This window comes from Equus quagga, chromosome 12, assembly GCF_021613505.1.
Source record: "Equus quagga isolate Etosha38 chromosome 12, UCLA_HA_Equagga_1.0, whole genome shotgun sequence".
In the NCBI taxonomy this organism is placed as follows: domain Eukaryota; kingdom Metazoa; phylum Chordata; class Mammalia; order Perissodactyla; family Equidae; genus Equus; species Equus quagga.
The window spans coordinates 9,383,294-9,409,067 of record NC_060278.1 but is presented as its reverse complement, the minus strand read 5'-3'; the positions used below and the strand labels follow the sequence as shown (position 1 = coordinate 9,409,067).

The following is a 25,774-nucleotide window of genomic DNA, read 5'->3' as shown; positions in this document are numbered from 1 at the left end:
AAAAGATCTTACTATTATGGATTTTGAAAGAGTAATTTTCTCTTCAGGAAAGGGATGAAAAGAGCAAGATTAGAAGGTAGTAGGTAGTAGACGTGGATGTTACACTAACCAGCTCTGTGAGTCTAACTTCTCTGAGCTTTAGTTTCTTCCTCTCGAATTAGAGTTCTGGTCTAAAATTCTTTCCAGCGTTGTGATTCCATGATTCTGTCTTAAAACAGCGTAGACATTAAATGTTATTGTAAAAACATTAAAAGGCTTTCTTTTATTTATTACTCTGTGAGTTGTTTCATGTGCATGTGATTTTCTAGAAACATGACTAAGTGGCCATCTTGCGATTTTATCAGCAGGATAGCAACCTGTTCTATTTCTGGTGACTAGGCGTTTAGCTAAGTAAAGGCTATATGCTGTCTTATATGATTTAACTCTATTTTCCTTTTTTGGAAAGGTAGGCATTTATTGCTTGTATGACTAGTTTTTGAAAGCTTCTAAATATCTTGTATTTCAAAGAAGCAAAATGAGCCAGCTAAGAGTTTTTATTTCAAATCGTTAGCTTTGCCCTTGAAACAAGGTTAACACTGCAAAGAAAGGAGAATCATCTGGAGTAGTTCTCCGTATATGTGTCTTTCTAATTACATACAAAAGTAGCCATTTATTTATCCCTTTTTAGTTCAATGAAATTAACGTATTTGGAGGTGTATTTGATTAGCAGGAAAATGGCAATTTCTCCCTTTAAATAATGTAATGAGAAATTACAAAAAGTAGTACTGAGCACATAGAAACCATTATGACCTTACTTTGACAAAATTAATTCTCTGTTTGGTAGTCTATGTTTCTTTGACATTATTCATGTTTTTCTCACAGTTCTCTTCCTATGATTTTTTAAAACTAGGATATTGATGAAGAGATTGAAGCGGAGTATAATATCTTAAAAGCTCTTTCTGACCACCCTAATGTGGTCAAATTCTATGGGATGTACTTTAAGAAGGATAAAATAAATGGAGATAAGCTGTGGTTGGTTCTGGAGGTAAGTGTTTCAGCATTATTTTATGGGTGGAAATGTGCAGTGTGGTCTTGGAATGACAATGTTTATGTAACATTGGCACCATAAAGCAATTCTTCTAGTATGTTCCTGACTAGTCACATCCTCAGTAGAATATGGTGCCCAGCTCTGACCTTGTCATCTTAAGACACATTAGGAAATTAAAGAAAAGCTACCAAGACTATTAAAGATTAAAAGGAAGCACCTCTACAATAAAAGACTACAGAAACTAGGATTATTTTCCTTGCGGAAGAACAAGCTTAAGAAAGACTCAAATATAATTTTTATTTATTCATCCACATTTTGTTCAACTAATATGTGACTGAGACTCTGTGCCAGGTGGTAGGATATAAAAGAAAATTAATGTAAGTGAGGCTTCATTAGACAGAAATGGTGAGCTGCAATTTTCTTTTTCTGTCTTCGTTGAATAGTAATGACAAAAACTATGGAACCAGGTATTTATAATTATGGGAAAAAAAACCCTTACTGGAAATGGTATTGAATACTGAATAATTTGCCAGAGGGAAATTGTATAGTCTGCCTTTTCAAGTCCTGAGACCAGGTTTGGACAATTCTCTCTAACGCAGTACTAGAAGGTGACCCGCTAAGGTAACTGCCAGTCCTGGGAGAATGTGTTTTTTTCTGTTTCCATTGAATATTATTATTCAAATGAGCTAGTCATTAATTCCAACACAATTTGTAAGAATTTTTAAAAGTTGCTTTTATCAAACTCAGTACTATAAAACCTTTATTTGATCACTGTAACAGCATATATTTGTTGCATTCATTAAGATTTTATTAGCATTCGATTATTTTTTTTTGGAATGTTCTATTGGTTCTCCTGCAGTGGCACAATGATCCTTTATAAATTATATCGTGTCTCTTATATTTTTTTATTATGGTTTTTAAATGGTTCTACAAATAATGGATCATCATTGTAGAAAATACTTGAAACTATAAAAAGAACCACTCTTAACGTTTAACGTATTTCCTTTCTTTTTTAACTTAATCATTTTTATCTTTTTTGAAATAAATACATTCATTTGGTTAATAAAAAGCAAGCAGACCCAAAGGGCATATAAAACAGAGCAATAATCATGTAGATCCAGGTTAGTCGTGCCACCATCTTCTGAGCAGGTCTGTGCTTTTGATGTGTTGATTGCTGGACCTGGAAACGTATGGCTGAGCTTCTCTGCTCTTCCGTTTAGTAATCTGTAGTCTGAATTTTGGCAGGGTTGGTATCTGTACTTCCGGAACCCTCCATCCTCCGGCTCGGTTCTGGAGGTCAGTCCTGCATCTGACCTCTGATATCTCTCTGCTGCTCCCCTGGGTGGAATCCAGCGTTTCCTGGATCCCTTGGTGGGACAGCAGTGTGTGCCTTACTCCCATTATCTGCTGTACTGATGTCACCAAATTCTGTCTCTTCAGTTCAATTTCTCTAGGAAACAAAACCTCCAATCTCTTGCCTGCATGTGTAAGTGTGTGTGTGTGTTTGTGTGTTTGTGTGTGTCTGTGTGAGAGGAGTGCTTCGGCAGGCTCCTGGATATTGATATTTTGTATGTGAGGTACGAGGGTATCAAGTCTTTTGATTGACGATTTCCAAAGGATTCCTTGCCTTGTACCCCTTCTCTCCCAACTCCACCTCCACTTTCACTGTTTTGGAGCCTTGTCTGGGGTCATCTGCTCAGGTGACCTCAAAATAGCCCTACTTAGCACTTTCCTTGTGGCTTTTAGCAATGTGTCCATTGCTAAATCATTTACTGCTGAGTCATGTGCTTTCCGGGTTGAAAAATTTCACTGAAATCTCTTGTCCACTTCTTTCCTTTTTCTGTTCTCTTTTTTCCTGTGGTTTATACTTTTTTCTTGCTTTACTAGCATTTTAATGGAGATTCGTGAGTTAGGAAATAAATTTATATGTTTAATCTGCCACCTTTAATTGGACCATAGAGCCTTTCAAAATTGTATAATAGTATTTTCAAGAACCTTTTCAAAATCTGAGACCGTGTATTATATTATTTTATAGAAGTTTTAAATTTTTTTTCAATAACTAGTTGAGTTCTTTAAAAATAGGCAGTTTATTTTGATTTCAGGATTACTTTGTATTTCTCAGTTTAGTTTAAGATAGCTTTATATTTTTAGTTGTCACATTAAAACAAGCAAAACTTTCACTCATCTAAATTTAGTTATCTAAGTAGTAAAATATAAATTATGAACTTAAGCTGTTTGCCTTAAATTAGTGGAGAATTTTAAAGAGCTTTTTTTCATGTTTGTGTTTGTGTGTTTGAGATGTAATGCTGTGCAAATCTTTCGTGTAGTCTTGAATAAAATCTTGTATCTTTATATTCTTCAAAACATTTTCAGTAATGCAGCTTTAATTTTTCTCCGTGTAGAATCAGTGGCAGATTAGCATTGGAATGGGCACCTAGGTATTCTGCCTAATGTAGGCCTAAGTGGGCAAGGCACAAGCTATAAATCTTTGCCCAGAGTTTAAAAATATTGAATGAGATCAATCATTGTCTTTTATGCCTGTCAAATCCCCATTCTAATTATATTGTCATTTCTCAGTATTATCACTTGGAATTAGGTGAGACTTGGAGACTCCTGATCATAGTTAAATGTTCTTTTGGGAGAACAGAAAAGACTGATTAAAATGATTTTGGAACATTCAGTACGAGCAAAGCGGCTTCCTGATGTAATGAATCAGTACAGACCTAACAGCTTCTTTGAACTTTATTCTTGTATTTTATTATCAGATGGAAGTGTTGGAAATATCCCTGAACGGCTTGAGAAAAAAGAATACATGGTAGTTTATTAAAAGAGTATTTCAGAAATCTGATCTCTGAACTTACAAAGTGGGGAAAAAAGGTAAAGAAAGCAAGAAGTTGGCAAACTCTATATAAGATAATTGATTTGCATATGCAAATTAGACTAATTGCATGTACACATAAGTGGCTAGATGTACAATTACCTGATTTATAAACATGAATGGTGCAGGTGCTGCTTTGGAGGCACTTTCAGAAAATTGGCTTGTGGCATCAATATATTATTCTACAAAATGACTGCTAATTATACCTCTTATCGTAATAAAGTCCAAATAAATTATTTTGCATGAGGATACCAAAGGGGTGGCCAAAGAGGGGTGCGACGTTATCCAGAGAGTCATATTGACAACACTAGGCTTCTAATGAGTATGCACCTAAAGAGGGTGTGTCCCGGAAGGGGTGAGCCATCAGCGTCCCCTCGTTATCAGCCCAGCAGATGGAGAGGGCGATACCAGCTCAGAATACTCCTGCCCAGTGACTTTTCACCATGAAAAATTATTTTATTTTTATTTTAATCCAGAATTGAAATCCTAAGAAGAATAATGTTCACTTGGATCTTGTTGGCAGTCTATTTTCTCTATTATTTAGTGGAATTATTTCTTTGACTTTGATACAGTTTTTCTCTTTCCTGTGTTTGCCCTTTGTATTTTTCCTTCATTTTGTTATACTATAAACTTTTGAGCATGAATGATATGCAAGGCTCTGTTTAGGAATGACTTCCTTCTAAAGTCTCTGCATGTTCATTTTCAGGCTCTAAATGTTGCCAGCTTTAGTAAAAAAGCACTAGTTGCTAGCTCTCTGAAATTTCAGTTACACACTTGTAACAAAACTATCTAATGAGAGGAAGGGTCAAGTTTTCTGCTGTGGGAACGGATTTGGTTTTTTTACAGAACGTCTATGGGGTTTTTATTGTCTCTGAATGTTTTAGGTTTTCTTAATGATGTAGGTATAGCCGGAGAACTAATTTTTGTTTTTACTTGTGCCTCATTTTGAAATACCATACTTCTATTAATTTCTGCCTATTGCTGTCACATCTCTTGACTGACCTGCTTAGTAAAATGTAGATCCTTCTTTTGGCTTTGTGCCTCCTTGAACTCCTCGTGTCTCCTGTTGAGGGTCAGTAGCGAGCATGGAGGGACACCTGGGAAGGTGAGAGTTGGTTAGGTTTCTGCATATGCTTCTCACTGAACTGAGAGACTAAAACCAGTCAAAACTGAGTTAAATCAGTCTGGAATCAAGCATTTACTACTTCTGGACACAAAGGGAAAAACAGATTTAACTGTAATTTCCCCCGTTTTGGTTGAGTGAACAGCCACATTTTAATTTATGTAAGGATTCCAGTCTTCTGCCCTGGGGACTATTTGCTTAGTGTGTCCTCTGCCATAATGGAGCTGAAATTCAGAGTTAGGACATCCTCCTGTGACAAGACCCTTTCCCTCATAATCCACTCTTAGCTGTAATTGCTCTTTCACAGTGATACATTCTATTCTTTATCTGAATTGGCCCTGATTTGTTCATTCTTAATAGTGACATTGCTTTCTAATTATAGCAATTTTTCTCTTTGAAATTATGTGCCTTTCAAGAGATCAAAGACTGGAAATTACAGGTGGTGTTTGGAAGCACAAGAATTCAGTAAATAGTCATGAAGTTTCTCACAGGCACGTTTTAGGTAATCGAAGTGGTTTTCATGGACATAAATACTACTTTCATATGTCACGCATTGTCGGCTATTCTGTTTTTATACTTAGATCTAGTAAGATAAGACCTGTCATGAGGCAAGGAAAGAGGATGATAAAAAGAAAATGAGTTAGAATGAACTAGTGGTTTCTATTTGTTCTGCTATTAACCCTTTAATGTTACTGCCCTGGAGACAGCACGTACACAGAAGGGGGCGTGAGGCTGCTGCAGGCTTGTGTGTGGGAGGGGTCGGGGAAGCAGGGCAGGAGGGAGGCCGGGCTTCGGGGCTACTCTAATAGCAGTGCATTGTTCCTGCCTTCCTTTCGCTGTGCACAATTGCAGTGGGAGAGCAGACTGACAGGATGATTCCTTTCATGTTCTTGGAGCTGGAACAACCATTCGCAGCTCTCATATAAAAGGCTGTTATTTGGTGTACTTGCAACAGAACAAGACAGTCAATTACTTAAGAGTCATTTCATTTTATTTTTTGTTTAAATGGCAAGATGGAAAACAGTCTAAATGTATTTCTTCATATGCTTCTAACCCAGAAAATGTATAAATAATATATTGAAGGCTTGTATGTCTTTCTTCCCTAATGGTACTTCAGTGCCTGCAAAAGCATCTGCTCTCTGAATAGGGGTTCCAGTTTACCGTATTACCTCAGGGGAAAAAATATGAGATGACCTGAGATGTTTTACCATTTAAGTTTTTTTACCATACACATAAAAATATTTCTGCTAAGTTCTTTTCTTTGTTTTTATCATAGATTTCTTGTTGCTAACATTACCAATATTCGATGGTGTTTTCCCAAGAATTGTGAAACATTTTAGGGTGAGGGAACTTTTATATCTTGATTTAGTGGTTACACAATTGTATACAATTACCAAAATACGTCAAACTGCATACTTAAATGAGTCAGTTATAGTCTATGTCAATAATACCTTAAACATACTGCTGCTAGTTTACACATTAGCAAAATAATGTGAAAATTTTACAAATTAAGAAACTACACATTAGGAAACTATTAGAGGATGGTGCCATTCTCATTAATATCTTATCGGTATTTTATTGGAATGCAGAATTTGGTCCATTAGTGTATTTTATTGAAATTAAGTCAAACATAGCACACTTTGAAGAGGTACCTTCCATGCCACGTGAAACGATGGCCTTCTGTCATTGTGTGTGTGCATGCACAAGTGTACAGAACTGAAGCTTATTCATGCAGTCACTTATTAGTTCCATAAACTTATCTGTTACTTTGGGGCAGGCATTTTAGTGGGTTTTGGGCATTCTATAGGGAACAAGACAAACTCTGTCATCGTGGGGCTTATACTCTAATGGTGGAGAAAGATAATTTAAAAGTAAATAAACAAATCAATTAAATAATTATACATTTCTATTAGTACCATGAAGAATCTAAATGTGATGTTAATAAAGAATGAAAGAGAAGACCTTTTATGAAAAGAGAAGTCAAAGAAGGCCTGTCCGAGTAGGTAATACTTTAATCTGCCACCTGAAAACAAAGGATAGTTTGGGTACCTTTATTCTTTAATATATCCTCCAAATACTCTGATGATAAGAATCACACCCATTTCAAACCCACTGGAGTGGAAACTCCAGGAATGAGGTCTTGGAAACTATTCTTTTAAACAAGTAGTAAGGTGATTCTTATCAAAGGAGAGTTTGGAAAACACTCAGAACTTCTCAGATTTCAGTGTGCATAAAAATAATCTGGGACTTCTGTTTTTGGCCATGACAGTAACTTGTGTCATCATGTTGTTGGGTCATAAATAACTAGAAAACTGGATAAAATATATTTTTAAAAACCCAAGACTTTTCAAACATTGGAAAAGAGACTGCTTAGGACTGGGACATTGAGAAAGGAAATAAATGAGGGGAACACCACAATCACCTCATCTTTGTTCTTGGAGGCAGTTTCCAGACCACAGGCACAATAAGGACATTCCTAAGGAGATCACAGCAATCTTGCTGAACTGAAAATATTGCAAAGGCAGTGGTGGCTGCAATATAGAGAGAAGAGGGAGCTAGGCTGAAAGAAAGCATAATTATTTCCTTGATTCTTTGACTGAAAACCAAGCTGGATGTGTATAGGGAAGGATTTCAGGCAGTTGGGTAAAGAACAGTTGCTAGGGAAAGAATTACTGAAAAGCTGTCATCTGAACAACTACCAGAGTTTGTGCAGATTTGAGAGGTGCTTGAGTTCTGACCAACCAAAATGGAGAAACTTTGGTGAACATCTGAGGCATTCGGTAGAGACCCCTAGAAAGGTTATGCACTAGAGGAAGGGTTGAACTAGCCCTAGAATAAGAGCTCCTCTAAGCCCAGCTCTGAAAAGTTCAAAAACAAGGCTTGAAAGGTTCATGTTGGTCCATAAGTTAGTTAACTGCTGGCCACAGCAGAATTCGACGTTGTTAATGGAGCACAACAAAATTCAGACATTCAAATGTAAAATTAATAATGTCCAGCATCCAATAAAAATTATTAGATTTGTGAAGAAGCAGGAAAATGTGACCCCATTATCAGAGGAAAAATCAGTCAATAGAAACAGACCCAGAAATAACCAAGATAATGGAATTATCAGGTAGTGACTTTAGAATGGCTTTAGTATTTCTTATAACGTGGATCTACTAGCAATGAATTCTCTCAGCTTTGTTTACCTGGGAATGTCTTTATTTCTCCTTCATTTTTGAAAGATAGGTTTGCTGGATATAAGATTCTTGGTGGACACTTTCTTTCTTTAGCCTTGAATGTGTCATCCTTCTTTCTTCTGGCCTCCATTTTTTCTGATGAGAAGTCAGAGTTAATCTTATTAGATTCACTTGTACGTGACAATTCGTTTTTCTCCTGCTGCTTTCAAGATTGTCCTTTTATATTAGACTTTCAACATTTTCATTTTCTGTGACTAGCTGTGGATCTATTTGTGTTTGTCCTACTTGAGTTCATTGAGCTTCTTGGATGTATAGGTTAATATTTTTCATCAAATTTGAGAAGTTTCAGCTATTATTTCTTCTACAAAAAGACTCAAACATGAATGTTGATAGCACTTTTATAAAATGAACAAAGTAAAAACTACAATGAATATTAGAAAATAAGAGTTTCTGCTTTTGTGGCCTCACACAGAATGGAGTCAGACTAAACAAATGGCCTTAAAGCATTCTTAGAATAAACAAAAACAATTGAAAAACAACAAAAATCAGAAATGCCAACTGCAGGAATTAGTCTTTTTCCAGAAATTTGAGTAAAAATATCATATTCTCTCCTAACATAGTAACGACTGAATAAATTTAGAAAACTTATAAAGACTGTCTTTGGAAGTTAGTTGTAATGATTTGTTTATAGAACATCATCCCTTTTTATTTAAGTTGGTTTTTTTAAATGTTTGACTACAGCCTGAGTAGAGAATTCATTTTCAGTGCTGCTCTGTTATTTGATTAGTGTAGCTCTGCTTTAAGAAAATTATACTTCAATTTTATTTGATTAAAGAACATTAAAGACCTGTTATAGCATTGTGTTGCAAAGCTATACTTAAGGGTTTTTAGATTTCCTGTTACAAATCCCCCTTTTAGTCTATCTTGGTGATTTAAGAATTGCAAGTGTAAATATCACATAACTCATTCCTATGGATGCAATTCTTCTTAAAGGGAAATCATATATTCATTTTTTATGGTCTATTCCCTAATTCAAAAACATTTGCATTTCATTATATATATTTTAGTCCTTCAAATTCATTTAAAAACATACTTCAGTTAAAAAATTTTCTTAGGAAAGGCATTTTATGCTAGCTGAGCAAAAGTAAATTTCACCCAAGATCATATTTGAAATTTCACTGATTCTAAATGAGGATTTGGAAAATTCATGGTCAGATCTCATTTTGAGCATCTTTGGTTTTTTTTTTTTTTTTCCTTTTTTAGGAAGAGGCCAACCACAAATTAATTTGTGGCTTATTGAGATTTGGTACCTTTGGTCTGTTTAATAATTTCCGTATTTGTTGTATTTTCCCTCTCCCCCATTTCTTTTTCCTTTTAACCTAACTCTTCTTGAAGTTTCATTCAGAAAACACTTTTCTATTCTGAAAATTAAACCACTGTTCCTGTTTAGGTAGCAGCCGGAGAAATAAACTTTGCTATTCCCTGCAGGGACCAGGTGCAGGAGAGGTTGGGCAGGGTCCAAGAAGAGGGAATTGTTCAAAGCTTCGATTCCTCCCAGAAAAGGTCCATGTGAAGCCTCACCCAATGATTTCCACTAACATCAGACCCAACCATAGTCAAGCGGGTCAATTAATATATGTCCAAAAGGGAAAAAAATAAGAAAATATTATTTTTCAGAGCAAAATCTGCTCTGATTACCATACCCAGTCTAGTTGCTCCTCTACTTAAAGTCACTTCAGCATTTTTCATGACCTGTTACCGAAGGCTGGACACCAAGGGAAGAAAGAAACCCGTCAACCTCTGTAACCTACCACCATATCAGCTAGTGCCTTGGGACCTCTTGTTCTGCAAATTCCTCCATTATTTAAGTTATCTGTAGATAGGTCTTCTTCCAATTACTTGCCAAACATCAACTTTCATAAATATGTTCCTTTGCTTGTTCATTTACACATTGAATGGATGTTTATTGGGTACATCTCCCATGCCAGGTACTGCTTTATAAATAATAGCTCGTTGGGACAATCATTCCCCCATCACTATCTTCTTCTTTCTTCCCCTCAATCACTTCATCCCTTTCCAAGTACAGTGTGACCTGAAGGATACTCTACCAGCAGTTTTCACTGGGCCCTTTACAGCACTTTATGTGATAAAAAGGAAACTCTCACATTTTTGCTAACACCACATTTATGTATGTATGAAATGCAACTATTGAATTCTAAATGTTAAGAAACTGGAGCTTTGATTTTTTTGTCATCTATTATTTGAGAATTTGGGGAGGGTATAAAAATCCTTCCCACTTTGGAAGATTTTTCTTTTATAAACTTTGGTCATTAATATTTCTAGCTTCATTCCATACTGTTAAAAGAGTTACAACCAATAAGTGGTCATTTTTTTAAATGCTTTTTGAAATAATTGCATTATTGAATAATTTTATTTTTTATATCATCCAAGTTATTTATACCTCTCTCCTTTGAGAAGCTGATTCTGAGTTTTGTCTAGAAAAGTAAATGTACAAAAAGAGCCTAGACATTTTGGGAATTTAATGAGAGATAACTTCCTTTACCTGATAAACCAACTCTAAAGTTACAGGGTTTGAAACAATTTAAAACTTGATGAGAATAGACAGATCAGAAGACTTGAATAGATAAACTATAGAAAGGCCTATGTATTTGCTGGAATTTAGTGTATAGCAATGATGACATCTCAAATGGTAGCAGACTATTTGGAACAAAATAAATATTATACATCTCAAAAACTGTAAGTGAATTAAGTACAAAATGTATCAAAAATGGTAAGATTAGAAAAGGAAAACATAGGAAAACATTTTAATTACCTTAATTTAGAGAAAAGCCTTTCTTCTGAGCATGACCAAAACAGAAAAAAAACAGTGAACATTAAGAACAAAGTTGATAAATTGAATTCTCCATCTCCCCAGCCCCCCAAAGTACACTTCTCCATTGCAGAAGACACTATAACCAAAGTGAATACACCAGAACCACCCGGAGAAAACTCTTGTCAACATATATGAGGGCAGAGTCTATCCTGTGTTTAAAACCTTTCCTTTTTTCCCAACTTGATGTTACCAGTCTGTCTGTGAAATTATATAGTAATTGCTCAGAATTATTTTATCCACAAAACTATAGTTCAAGACCTAACATTTCATCTAGGTGATTGTTTTTTAATCTCTCTACTTTCAACCTTGGCACTGTGGACATTTTGACCTGAATGATTCTTTGCTGTGGGAGATGGTCCAGTGCAGTGTCACGTTTTTAGTAGCACACCTGACTTCTAGATGCCGGCAGCAGCTCCTTAGTCCTGACAGTCAAAAATATCTCCAAACATTGCCATGTGTCCCTGTTTGGAAACCACAGTTCTGATTGTATTGTCAGCCTATTGAGAGCAGAAGCTGTCCTAGTCATGTCCTAGTCATGTCTTAGTCATCCTATTTCAGTGCACATGGTAACAATTCAATAAATATTTGTTGTATATAAAGGAATAAAGAATGACTTCTCTAAAAATCTTTCCTTAACCAAAAATGCTATTAAATGAAAACTTATGTATATCAAGAATATTTTCTCTGTTAGTTCCTCACTTATGTTACAATGTATTAGATATAAAATGCAACCATGAGTAGAATGGTTTAGATAATTTCTGAGAAGACTCTATAGGGAGTCTTTCATAACTTGGGTTAATTTTGTGTGCCCCTTCATTGTTATTTTAGGACCTTTTCCTATATTCTTGCTATTGGTGGATAGATTTTTTTTTTAATTAATAGACTTTATTTTTTGAAAAGTTTTTGGGTTGCAGAAACATTGAGCAGAAAGTGCAGAGAGTTCTCAGAAGCCACCTTCCCCCCACCTTTCCCTATTATTAACATCTTCCATTTAGTGTGGTAGATGTGTCACAGTGGGTGAGCCAATAATGATACATTATTGTTGACTGAAGTCCATAGTTTACATTAGGGTTCATTCTTTGTATTGTACATTTTGTGGGTTTTTTAAAAGAATTAATTTTTTAGAGTAGTTTATATTCACAGAAAAATTGAGAGGGAGGTACAGAGATTTCCCATATACTCCCTGCCCCTACACTTGCGTAGCCTCGCCCATTATCAACATCCCCCACCAGAGTGGTACATTTGTTACAACTGATGAACCTGTGTTGACACATCATTATCACCCAGTCCATAGTTTATGTTAGGGTTCACTCGGTGTTGCATATTTTATGTTGTATCATGGTTAAATGTGAAGACTCGACTCTACAATCAGACTGTCCAACTGTATCTTAGCCCTGTCACTACTGTGTGATCTTTTCCAAGTTACTTTATCATTTTGTGCCTGACTTTCCCAACCTTTAATATGGAGATGTTAATAATACCTACTTCAGAGAGTAGTGAGAATAGAGAGAAGACATGTAAATGGATTAGAAATGTGCCTGGCACAAAGTATGTGCTTAACACATCTTAGCTGTTATTATCTAATCCATAATATATCAGAAGTGTTCAGGCATCCAACGAAATCTGATGACCATGTTAGGAAAAAGTTTAGGGGAAAATGTCTTCAGTATTTCAAACTAGGATGCTAGAAATATACCTCCTCTCACCTCCTTTCTCTGCCTCCGTTTAGGTCAGTGGAGTCAGGGAAATTATGACTCATAGTTCCCAGGCCCTGGCAGGTACCAAAGGTGAGTGGGAGAGGAGGCCTAGCGGGTCAGGGTAAGGGGCAGAGAGACCACAGACAAGAACCCTGGGAGGAGAGGGCTGATAGCAAAGGCTAAGGATCAGAGATCAGGAGATCAAGTACTCATGGGATCAAAGCTTCATTGGGACTGTTTACCTAGTTTTCTCCCATCTTATATTCCATTACTGGTATCAATATTTCTCTGTTCTGCAAATATGCAGCTCCTTTAAAAGCTTTCTTTGGGATTTCGTGTTACCTAACTTTGGAAAACCTGTATATGAAGATTCTCTTACCATTTTCCTCCCTCTTTTTTTTACATTTAGATTCCCCTACTTTTTGGGGGTGCAGAAGGAAGAGGCAAAAGATGCTAGTCCTTACTTCAGTGCCCTTTGAAATTTTGCTAGAAAGGAGGTGTGTTTTTTAAACTAATGTACATATATAACAGTATATAGCCATATATTGAGGTCATAGACTATTGCACTATTAATTAAACTATCAAAAATTAAGGATGCTTTTAAGCCCTAGATCCTAAAATTTGAGAAGAATTTGTAGAATGATAATTCTTATCCTTGAATTTAAAAATCAAGCACAGTGCTCCTCTAAATTCTCTTCTAAAAATTAACTCATATGAAAATTGTGTTCCAATAATTAATTGTACACTAGTGCAAGTTTATATGTTTATTTCATTTATGAAACCATAAAGATGATGGGAGTAATCATTTGAAACAAAAAATTGGTAGAACAATTTAAAAAAAATTTTTGAGAAAACCTTTTATAGCATAAAATGTCATATCCGTTTTCATTTCTATCTTGAAATATTCTTTTATAGCTCTGCAGTGGAGGCTCAGTGACTGATCTTGTGAAAGGATTTCTGAAGAAGGGCAAAAGAATGAGTGAGCCCATAATTGCCTACATTTTACGTGAAGCGCTAATGGTAAGGCAATTTAAGTTGTTTGTGCATTAATTATGAGGCAGTTCTAGTTAAATAAAAAATGTGGAGCCTATTTTTAGAAAAATATCACTACATTAGTATTTATTGATGCAAGGGTATATGCAAAATCTGAAATGTTTAGCATAACTAATTCCGTTTTTCCCTTAGAAATCTATCCTTCTTTTGTCAACAGACCTCTGAGTTCTCATCTCCTAAGTGTGTTTCTGACGTTGTGATTCTGATGAAGGTAGAGAATGTGTATTTGGAACTAATAGTTAGGTTTTTGTTTGCCATTATTTTAAATCAGTATGTAGAATGTTTTCTTCTATTGAGATCAATATATTTTTAATAAAATATTTGATAATAGCTAAAGAGTATGCTCTGGTTTTGTGAATTTTTATGTAATCCAAAGTAGAAATGATGCACTTTGATTTGACTAACTCAATGTGAAACATTTAAGAATGTTTGAATGTTAATTTTAACATGTATTTCCTGTTGATTTTGCAGAAATGCATCCATCTGAAAAATGTTCCTTTGTTTGATGCTTTCTTGAAGTCCTTGTATATAGGGACTTTTATATAAAATGCTTGCATATAGGGACTTGTATATACAGCCCTGTGGCCTAGTGGTTAAGTTTGGCACGCTCCTCTTCAGAGACCTAGGTTCATGGGTTTGGATCCTGGGCTTGGAGCTACACCACTTGTCAGGCATGATGTGGTGGCAACCCACATATAAAGTAGAGGCAGATTGGCACAGATCTTAGCTCAGGGCAAATCTTCCTCAGCAAAAAAAAAAAAAAAAAAAAGTTATTATATATTTCCCACTTCTAGGGACTTCAGCATTTGCATAACAACAAAACTATCCACCGTGATGTAAAAGGAAATAACATCCTGTTGACCACTGAAGGCGGAGTTAAACTTGTAGATTTTGGTAAGTTTTGCTTGAAATGTGTGAGTTTGGCCAGCAAAATGAGTAGTATGATGTGATTTGATTGCTTTCCATCAGCCTTGCTTTCTAGGCATTGAAAGTAGAGAAAAAACGGTATCTCAATGAAGTAAGAAGGTGCAGAGATTTTTGAAAATTTGGCAAATGAGAAATTCCCAGGAAAAAGAGAAACTTTTGTCAAGTCAGCTAGCTTGTGCCCCTAAGTCCACTGTAACTGTACGTGTGGTTAATTCTCTAAGATAGAGAGCACCCAGATGATTTCCCTAAGCTTCAGTGGTAATCCCACAGCCCTTACTAGTGATTGCTTTACAAATGGGCGTGTGCCCAAATCCGGGATTTTGAGACATGGGGGAAAATCTTCAAAGGTCTCGGGGACATTTCTTCCTTCCTAAGAATGAGGCACAGGCAAAGATGGTCTCTTGCTTCCTTGGACGCTCTGTGTCTTATTGTGATGCCTGAACCTGCACAGCCGCCTCCGTCTGCCCTGAGTTGTTCCATCCCGAGTGGAAAGGCCACTGTGAGGAAGGCAGAGCTGAGAGACTGGAAGAATGAGGGTCTTTGATGACATAATCGAGCCACTAAATCCGCCAACTTTGGAGCCAGCCCCATCTCTGGACCTTTTGTCCTGTGAGAGAAATTTCCGTATTTACTAAACCAATTTGGAGTTTCTGTGTCATAGCCAGGGGTACCAGAGTTGATACCTCTACCCTTCATCTGGGCAGTTATTTACTGGTTTTGACAGTGTTTTCCTGCACCTCTTCTCATTTGATCCCAACTAATACTCTAGTCCTGTGAGTGGACGACGTTGTTCTAAGACATCTCAATGTCCTTCAGTCATTCCTCCTCTTCCCTTCTTCCCCTGCCCTCTCGCTGGGTAAGGTCTCCCTCCGTGTGCTTCTGTACCCTGCATGTTTCTCCATTTTTGTGTTTATCACAGAGAATTATAATTATCTATTTGGTCTTTAGAGATAGATCAAGATACTTAGAAATACACGTAGACAGGGTCTTTGAGAGGTGGGATATGTCTTTTCTTTTGTAGACCTACTGCGTTGGGGATGGTAGTTCAATGAGTGAGAGTTGAATGAACGAATCTTCCTTCATCCTGCATTTTGGGAACTGAAGCTTAGGAAGATTAATTGATTAACTTTAGAAATCTGTTGTTTCAATATTTAAGTATGTAGCTCTCTAGGAATCTGGCTTAAGCGAGAAATGAATTTCAGAGCATCTAGAGAAGAATGGGTGAGTAACATATCCTTCAAACAGCTGTGCATCTTCCTTTGTTTCCTCAGTTTTGCAAACAACTGAGCAGCAGTGAGTTTCACCGTGAATTCCTGATTAATATCTGGGACGCAGCTAGTGTGTCTTGCTAGTGGAGTTTAGAGCTGCGCGTCTGAACAATCTGGCTGGGTTAGGGTACAAATAGGAAATTGTGCTTGACATTTAAAACAGTGACAACAAACACTCTTCGCTGCTCCACAGGAAGGGCCATGACTCTCCTCAGAAAATAATTTTGGCTCCACTCTAACAGACCCAAATGGTGAACTTGATATTTAACTTGAGGTCTCATAATTCTGTTGCTGTAAAAAATGGCTACAGTAAGTATAACCTAGGTTGAAAATTGTTCAAACCAGTGTAAGTAAACATCTTCAGTCATGAAAGAAAGACTCAGTAAACCAGTAGCTTTGAGAAATGCAACTTCTTGGGATACATTCCAAAGTAATCTAGATTATAAACATATACCTAGATAATAAATAAAGGACCTTTTATAGGATATCTTTATAAAGCAGTCGTAAGTTAGAAAGCTGACAAAATGAGAGCTTTGGTTTTAGATTAATTGACTTATACACTTTCAGCAATAATTAGAAAAGAGATCCAGTTGCCTATTAAATGTGTTCCCAGCATCTGATATTAAAATGATATTATTTGCATATAAGATAACGCTTATATTTCTATCCTCCATGGTAAGAGGACACGGATTCAGTTCACCTAAAATAATTCATAGGTTTTCATAGGAATTAAAACCCAAGGATGGAGGTGCATGCATAGTGAAACTTCTCAAGGGCAGAAGGAACAAGATGTGATAAACCACAAACTCCAGAATCAAACTGAAAATCGTTGTCCTCGTTTTATGTTTAAATCACATTTTCAGAGAAGGCTGAAGCTAGGTGAAAGGGTTTTAGAATACATTTTATTTGAATTTCTCACCTCATAAAATATATGGTAAGCTCATTATTAGATACTGACGATCTGTACTTGGATGGCCACCAGTCCTCAAAATGTCCAAAATTGAACCCCACCCCCTCATCCATCCCCAGAAATCTGCTTAATCTCAAGTGTTTCGTGTCTTAGAAAAGTCACGAGTATCTACTCAACCCAGAAATCTTCGGCTCATCCTTGGGTCTTCCCCTCCCACGTCTACAGCTAGTCACAAAGCTCTCTTTCTCTGTTAGACATCCCCAGACTCCTCCTTATTGTTCCTGCCTAGTCTAATCGTCATCTTTGAGGGACCTGCAGTTACACGTTACTGAACTCCCTGCGTCTAGTCTCACTGCCCTGCTGCCAGTTCATCCTCCACACCGCAGCCAGAGGGACCTTTCAGAAAGCACGTCTAGTCCTGCCACTCTCTTGCTCAATTTCTGTTCAATGGCTTCCTCTAGACCTTGGGGAGAGGTTTGCCTTATGACCTTCTGTGCTGGCACAGAGCGAGCACTTAACGATTGATGCCTTTTTAATACCCCTTGGTGCTCAGCAGGTACCCTCTCTTCCTATTACCTACTAGGGAGGTCAACCTCTTTCAGTTCCGTAAAGGTGCCACACTCGCGCTCAGTCAGGGCTCTTACACATGTCATTGAGGAGGTACTTTGAAATTTATTCACATGCTTTTCTCTTTTGCCTATCCAAGAACATGGTCTTCACCCCAGTCTGCCTGAGGCATCTCTCTGGGGGGAGATTAAGATTTGTTCCAGAAGGAATGCAAGAAGATGACTGAGGTAATAGTATTTAACATTCCAAAATAGGAATCTGTAGCAAGACCTAGGCTATCTCTTAAGAAAGGACTGTCTAAGTTGTTTTGTCTTCTCTTCAGCTCATGGAGAGAGAATTTGCGGGGATGAACCACAGGGTTTCATGTAAGAGAGAACAGAAAGAAGAGGGAAATTCTTACTGATTCTAAGGTAATTATAGAAAGAAGATATAGAGAAGGAGGTAGGAGAGTGAGATGAGCTTTAAAAAGTGAAGATGGCAATGAGGGCAGAAAGGAGCGCTTACCCTCACTCTTCCCTCACTGTCATTCCACGGTCCAGAGGAGGCCCCTGCAGAGTCTGCCGCAGTCCAGCTGCATCCTTGTTACCTGGAGATGTAGAGTGAGGAGGTGGAGGAAGCACTCACTCTCACTTTCCCCACACCCTTACCCTTAGTTTCCTGAAATCCAAAAGTAACTGAGAATATGGCTGGGGAGTTTCTAGATGGGGCTGCTGGGGAGGGGCAGTGAGGCATAGAGTAGATCACCTGGGCGAGGTCTGAGTAGGAGTCACAGTCAGACCTCAGAGTGTTCTCAGCTCCAGCTTGAGCCAATCTGAGCCTTCCTCTGCCAGGAGCAACTTCAGGAAGCCCTGCCTGCATGAGGAGCAGAGACCATGAGCTCACCAGATGCAGATGCCAGCATGGGAGGCCAGTGGGGCACCTAGCAGCCAGGCAGACAAAGGCACATGGTCCAAAAGGCTAGAAACCCACCAAGCCTGAGGACCCTCTCTCTGCTCCCTGCCACAAAGTTTGTAAGCCATCCCTCTTCCTGTACAGACAGTTCCATCTTCAGGAGAGAAAGAGGAGGAGGGACGCCATGTAAGAGAGGGAGCAAGCACTTTTATCTAAGAGAGACGGAACTCTATCTAGAAGGACTTATGGGTTTGTTGGGTCTGACTAAGCTTTACTTCCCTTGAGCCAGTGGGTAGGAGGGTAGAGAGAAACCATAATAGTTACAGGGAAATTGAAGAAATTACAATTTCTCTGCTTATCTAAGTATAGTGTCATTAAATTTTGTGACCAGTTACAAACATGATGCTGCTTTCCATGCATAGAAACTGCTCCCACTGCTGCCCCAGCTAACTTCTGTTTGCCTGGCTGAGTGCCTCCCCAATGCCTTATACTTTGATAGGCACTCAGTTGTCGCACTTGATTGTAATCCTGTGTTTAATTTGACCACCTTCCCTGCTAAGCGGTAAGCTTCATGACCACAGGGTCTCTATCTGGTCTCTCACTTTGTCCCTAGCACCAAGCATGATACTGGCACATTGAAAGTGCTCAGTAAATACTTTAGGATGAATGAAGGAATGGGAGGTGGGACTTTCCGTACAACTGTGTGGCTTCAAGAAAGTTGCTTAAAATCTCTCAGGACGTCTATCTGCTCATCTTCGGGTGTGAAAAAGAAGTCTGTACCTCGTACGGCTGATTACTGTGAAGAGTAGATGGGATGATACGGGTCAACTATTTAGTATAGTTACTGACACTTTATAATTTAAAAAATCTGAGCTATTACCATCACTATGAAATCATATTCTCACTTAGCCTCTAAGTCAGTGTCGTACACATAGTAGGTACTCTATAAATAGTAAATAGTTGCTAAATATGAAAATCTGAGTTCCTGAAACAGATGCCTCTTTCTTTTTCAAAAAACCAAAAAATAGTAAATTCAGTATTACTTAAAATATCAGGCTACTTAATTACACTAAAAGTAAAATTCAGTTTGTTAATACTAGGAATACAGCCTTTAAGAAAATCTTTTGTGTTTTTGTTAAGTGGAATATGCTTTTATAAAAAACCACCAGACACCTCAGAGAGTAAAAAGACAAGTGAGCTTGTAAACATTATTAATGAAATACATTAGCTGTCATTGGTATACGATCAACCAATAAATACTATGACCTCCCAGGAGATAAACCCCTTTAGGCAAGTCAACTAATGTTTGAAAAAGCAGTCCTTATCTGGAATACAAAATGAAAGAGAGGCTAAATTTAAAGGGCAGTTCTCAGTTCTCATTTCTATGGATCTCTCTCTGGGGAACTTCTTTTCTAATAGGATAGTTAACATTTCAGTACCAAAGTACAGAATGTACTTTTTGTGATTTATTTAGACATCGTTCTTATGACAGGGTATTTTATGGCTTTAAATTTCTTATTACCCACATGCCCAATTTTAGATCAAATCCCCAATGAGTAATGTAGGTCAAAGAGAAGTTGTGATTTATTTATTAATAACCCCGTTTTTAGCATCAAGTGAAGCAATTACACCTGAACTTAAAAACTATGAAGTTCCCTTCATTCCTTTTTCTTTCTGGATAATTTAGAACAAAAGCTGTTAGGTGGGGCCAAGCACGCATGGGAGTGGGGGAGTGCAGCTCAGCACGTGGTTTGGAGCCTGAGACCAGTAAGGAAGGTGTCCATGCAGCGACAGTGGTGGTAGCGGTGGCTGAGCATGGGGTGCTGAGTCCCCAAAGTGGGACAAGGAGAACATCTGTACAGGGGGATGGTGGTGACCACATATGGGTTGTCAGTGCCTGAGTAGGAGTCAAGATGGAGACAAGAGATTGGTTACATAAAGGGGACTAAATTTACTGAGGACAATGGGAACCAGGTTTCTTACTGGGAAGAATTACAAATATGGAAAAGGAGAACACTGAAGCCAATGGTGTCGAAGTGGAATTGGAGGTATCAATGTGAACTTATGGTTTTCAATATATAGAAACAAATGTAAAAAGACGTATAATGTAAAGTGTATGTGGTGTGTGTGTGTGTACATGTTACCTAGCTATTTCCACAAGAAGGCATGCAAGCATTGATGCCCCGAGAGCAAGCACAACAAGCACCTAGCTCTTAGTTTTTGAATACAATTCTTAACTAAAAAAGAAGCCAGGATTCTTGGGGAAAGGCTGATTTTAAGGCTATGCAAGACAAGCCTGGAACTTATTGTGCCAAAAAGTAAGGAAATGTTCAAAGAATGATGGAGACGTTTCAAAAGAACGCAGTAGCCAAATTGAAGCAATTCTTACTGCCCAAATCTGGGACAATTTGAGTGTAAAATAATTATAATACTGATGGTAATGATGGTAATCCGTTGAATAAAATAGAAATCCATTAATCCATACTTGCATCTTAACATACATAAATAAATGAATGGAAAGAAGCAAAAGCTTTTCCTTACAGAAGAATGCCAACTAATGACATAGAAGGAATGATGGAATTTGAAAAATTATCCTTTGGCAACCATCATAGTAATAATTAATTCAACCAAAGTTTCAATGGATGCTAAAACTAGTGGGATAAGTTTTGATTAAAAATAGGATATTTATGTGGTCTCAAAATACCTCTCCACAAAATGCTTAATTACAAAGGAAAAAGAGAAATTTTATAGGGGAGAAGCCTGGCAGACACAAACTTTATCAAGTGATCAAAGTGAACACAACTAGTAAAGGGACAAAGGAAAATCATGTACCACCTGACAGCATGCAATGAGAAGACCTCAGTGTCACTTCTCTGATATTCCTACCAAAAATATAATCATGAGGGAATATCTTGACAAATCCAAATTTAGAAACATTCTACAATATAGCTGGCCTGAAATCTTAAGAAAGATCAAGGTCATGAAATTTAAGGAAAGATTAAGAACTCCTCCAGATTGAAGGAGACTAAAAAGACGTGACAAGGAAATGCAGCATATGATCCTGAATTGGATCCTTTTGCTGTAAGGACCTAGTTGGGACAATTGATGAAATTTGAATGAAGTCTAAAGTTTAGATGGTAGAAATGTATCAGTGTTCAGCTTCCTGATTTTATGAGTTGTGTTGTGGATATGTAGGGGAATGTCCCTGTTTGTACACTGAATTATACACTGAAGTATTTGAGGGTGAAGCAGGAGCATAGAGCCCACTTACTGTCACCTGGTCCCAGAAAAAAAGTTATTTGTACTTCTGTTGCTTGCTTTTCTCTAAGTTTGAAATTGTCAAAAAAATTTTTTTTATACTATGGATTGGAGTTAGAGACTTAGCGTAGAAGTCTGAAGACATTAATATATATGTCTAAAGATATATTGAAGATCTTAAAAATTTGAGAGGTAGTGTTTTATAGAAAGAAATAATATGTTGAAAAAAAAACTAGAGGGAAGAACCATTTTTAAATGTTGGTAGAGCTTCAGAATTTTCATACCTACACAAAAAATTAATATTTTACTCAGAATATATTTTTGTACTTTGGGGAGGTGACCTTTACATTATTTGAAAGGAAAGAATCTATAATTCTTCCATTATATAAAGCAAAACCATGAATAAATGGACTCTTTCTTTTAGAGCTTTGTGGTTCCTGCTGAACTTATAGACTCAAGTGTTCCAAAGTTGAATTAAGCTATTCAATGTTATAGATAATGTTGTATGTCTTAGTCATGGGTCTTTTAGTTGGAAGGACCAGAAACCCAAACTAACTTCAGAAAAGAGAAAGATACAGAAGGCAATCTCATAGATACGAAAGACAGGGCTCAGGGGACCAGGGCTGAGACGGGAGCATGGAAGGCAAGAACCACGACTGCTTGCTGCCTCTTACTCTCTCACTGGAGGAGCAAGGTCTCTCCTCTCTCTTTCTCTTTGACTGTCTCCAGACCAGCCTCTGGAATTTTCATGTTGCCCATCAAGTCGACTCAAAAATATCAGCCTCAATTTTCCCAGTCTATATGACTTTATGAGTCCCAGCCAATAGCTGACCGACCCAGACTTTTAGCACCTCAAATCAAAAGGAATTTGCAATGGGAGAGGGACCTCTGTTGGAGGGGCTGGATCAGATAGCCCCTTTTGCTCCAATCAACTATGGCAGGGGGATGGGCTGATGTGGTACAAGCAAGGCTACCTGGGCCTTCCTAGTCTGCAAGAAACTGTAGATAAAGAAAGATTTTTTTAAAGAAGGCTATGGTAACAGAGAGGTAAGTAGATTTTCTAGAGAACATTTTTTTCTTATTGATGTGCCCTGCCCTATATTCTGAGATAAGATGTTCAAAATTTTACTTTTGTATTGTTGAAATTAAATTGCATAACTAAAGTACTCCAAAAAATTATATTACGAAGATAAGAATGGATTTAAGACGTTTTGAAAGAGTTTTTATTTAGCAACAGATAAAAGAAAACTTTATGTCTAGGGATTTACTTAGCACAAAAACAAACTAATAGCTCAATGCAGCTGTAAAGATTTTAATAAAATCTACCAAGTGTGCTTTTCCATGATCTGATAACTTTAGGTGAACCAAAGAGGACTTTCCTTATATTTTTTTAAGAATTATCTCTTTGCCCACTTAGTTTTTCTTATTGTAAAGTAAGTGTTTTGGACTAGACCCAAATAATCTTAGTCTGCAGCTTTAAATTTTGATTCCTGAAGAGCTTCAAGTAAATGGAAGATTTTTATGGTGGGGCAGGAGACAGGACAGTGGGAGAGGTGAATGGGGGGAAAAAGGAACGAAAGCATAAGATAAGAGATCAGTGATAATAGTGTACTATGAATGAGGAGTATCGTATAGACTCACCTCTCTGTAGGTGAGGCCCAGTCCTGTACATATAGACACACATACAAAGTCATACAGAATCAAATGGTGCAGACGGCCCTGGGCGCATAGTTCATATGCCCAAAGCCAAGGAGAGTACAATGAGCAGCGTGATCTTGATGTCTTTAGAGAAAGCTCTACATGGTCTCCTTGATGAGCTGTGAGCTGGGTATTAAAGAAGGGGAAAGATGGAATGCCAGATGGACTGGAGAAAGGGCAGACTTTCAAGGGAAATCACGTTAGTATTGATAGGAGTGGTGGTTGCATAGAATCAGCTACCTTGTGTCATCTTATAGACTCATCGAATGTTAAAGCTGGAGATAACCTTGAATATCATTTGGTATATTAAGTACAGGAATGTCAGAAGATTTTTTATATCCCTTTTATGCAAAACGTTGTGTGAATATGAATTTCCTGAGGAGAAAATCTAAAGCTTTCATGAGACTAAGTGGTTTGTGACTCCAAACTAGTGAAGAATCATCAATTTATTCCAGTCTCCTGAATTAACAATGACACAAAAGCCTAGGCCCACTGTGAGACAGACCTGAACTAAAATGCCATGGCTCACCTGCCCACTGTAAGCCCCTGCTCTGACCGGAGGAGCATAGTGACATTTTGGGTCTCTTGGAATTAGTGCGAATTCAGAGTTAGGGTCCAGTAATCCTTGGAAAGTCTAATTATGTCCTTTTACCCAAAGCACAGTCACCCTGGTAAAAGGCCGTATGTCCGTTTGGGAAAGCCTGAGAGAAAGATTAACAGTGTACATTTTTGGCAGTGTACTGGCGTCCTTCCTCAAGGGGCCAACCTCCTCTTCATTAAAGGGGTTCTGCATCTGTAAACTAGCTCAAATCTTGGAATTGATTGAGGGACCATGACTGTCCTTTTATGATTCAAGTTAGAATTTTGTTCACTTGACTTAAGACTATTTTGCGTATACAGATCAAGTAATAATTTAGTAGCCTTCGCTTGTTTTACTTCTAGGAACACCAAACTTAACTGGGCAACACCGTAGCTCTCTGCAAGTCAGCCTCCTCTGATTACTGCTTTGACTCTGCTGCCCGTTATGGTAATCATGCCCACCTTGCCTTTGGCAGTTGGGGGCCACCACTTGGCCCCTGCCACTCTGTGACCCAGTTACTCCTATTGCATTTAGGTTTTCCAGTTCAGTGGCATCAGTTCTCATTGTAAGTCCTAGCTGACAGGGAAGAGTGATAACAGCTCTACGAGGATACTGGGGCTCCCCTCAAAAATTTATTTCTCACAGTTTTGTTGAAAGTGTGTTCTCCAGACCATGTTGGGTAAGTAGGTCTTAAATGACTTCCTAAGCCTTTGAGTCCCTTCGTCTAGAGTAAACCAGTGTAGTTCTGGCATTTCAAGTTCATTTACTGGGGTCTGCTTTTTGGTCCATGTCTGAGCCAACCAACCAAACAAACTAGTGGAGCCCTTTCTAGCTCCCCAGGCTGCAGTATTAAATGCAAAGGCTCTGCTTGGTGAACCCTGTTCCAGAACTTCAGCCTGATCCAAGTTTATGTTCCTTTCACCATTATCCCACACCCTTAATATCCATTCCCACACATAGTCCCTGAATTTCTGTCTGTATACGTTAGGAAAATCAGGTAGTTCTCTGTACTACTGTACCTCCTCTTTAGGATCCTGCAGAGACTTGAGTCTTGTTATAGGTTTAGAAGCAAAGAGAAGTGGTTGGGGTGGGTCCTAGGGGAATGAGCATGTAAGGCAACTACCTCAGAGGAGGCTATTATAGTTTTCTCAGGTAATGCAAAGTTAATCTCCTCAGCTGGGGATAGAGAGGTGCGTCTACTGGCAAAGACAACTCATCAGCATTTAGGGGTTCAAAGTTGCTTCAAGAGGATCTTTGCATATGCCCATATTCTGGTTTTCGGGATCCCATTCCTTCCCAGTCAGTGCCCTCACTTTAACAGTAGACACCTTGTGAGGTTGGGATTTCAGTTTGCATTGTGATTCAGTTGCTTGCAGGATGAGATTCTGGGTGTGGTTTTCAGTGGTCTCAGCTCTGTGGCTACGGGAGAGAAGGGTCTCTTTCAAGGCTGACACAGAAGCTTTCGGGTCAGTTATGCAGCCCTTGAGCTGGGGATTTGAATCCCTGAGCTCATCCCTTTCTTTCCACACTTTGTCCAATGACTTTAGAAGAAACCAACCAATCTCATTTTACACGTTAGTTTGACAAAAATGTTCAAAAGTAGCAAATACATGGTCACCCTAAACTGTGCCTCTTATAAGGGTTTGATTACAGATGTCCACTGTTGATATTTTGTGTGTCTCTGTTGCCACATCATGCCATGGACTATCCGTGCTCTTTTTAGTACTGGGAATAGAGCCAAAAGTGTCTTTAAATCTAATCAGATTAGACAGCCAATTCTAGAGACTCCAGCATCACTTCAGAAAACTCATCTTTAAGATTCTGT

The 25,774-nt window shown here is 37.9% G+C and overlaps 1 protein-coding gene across 1 annotated transcript in view; it reads left to right on the top strand.

Annotated features, from left to right (window-relative positions):
* Nucleotides 1–25,774, top strand: part of MYO3A (myosin IIIA) — a 218,365-nt gene that overhangs the window by 24,491 nt on the left and 168,100 nt on the right. Inside the window, exons 4-6 of the mRNA XM_046678079.1 lie at nt 890–1,024; nt 13,713–13,817; nt 14,645–14,744. Of these exons, the coding sequence (XP_046534035.1) occupies nt 890–1,024; nt 13,713–13,817; nt 14,645–14,744 (340 nt within the window). The remainder of the gene's footprint in view (nt 1–889; nt 1,025–13,712; nt 13,818–14,644; nt 14,745–25,774) is intronic.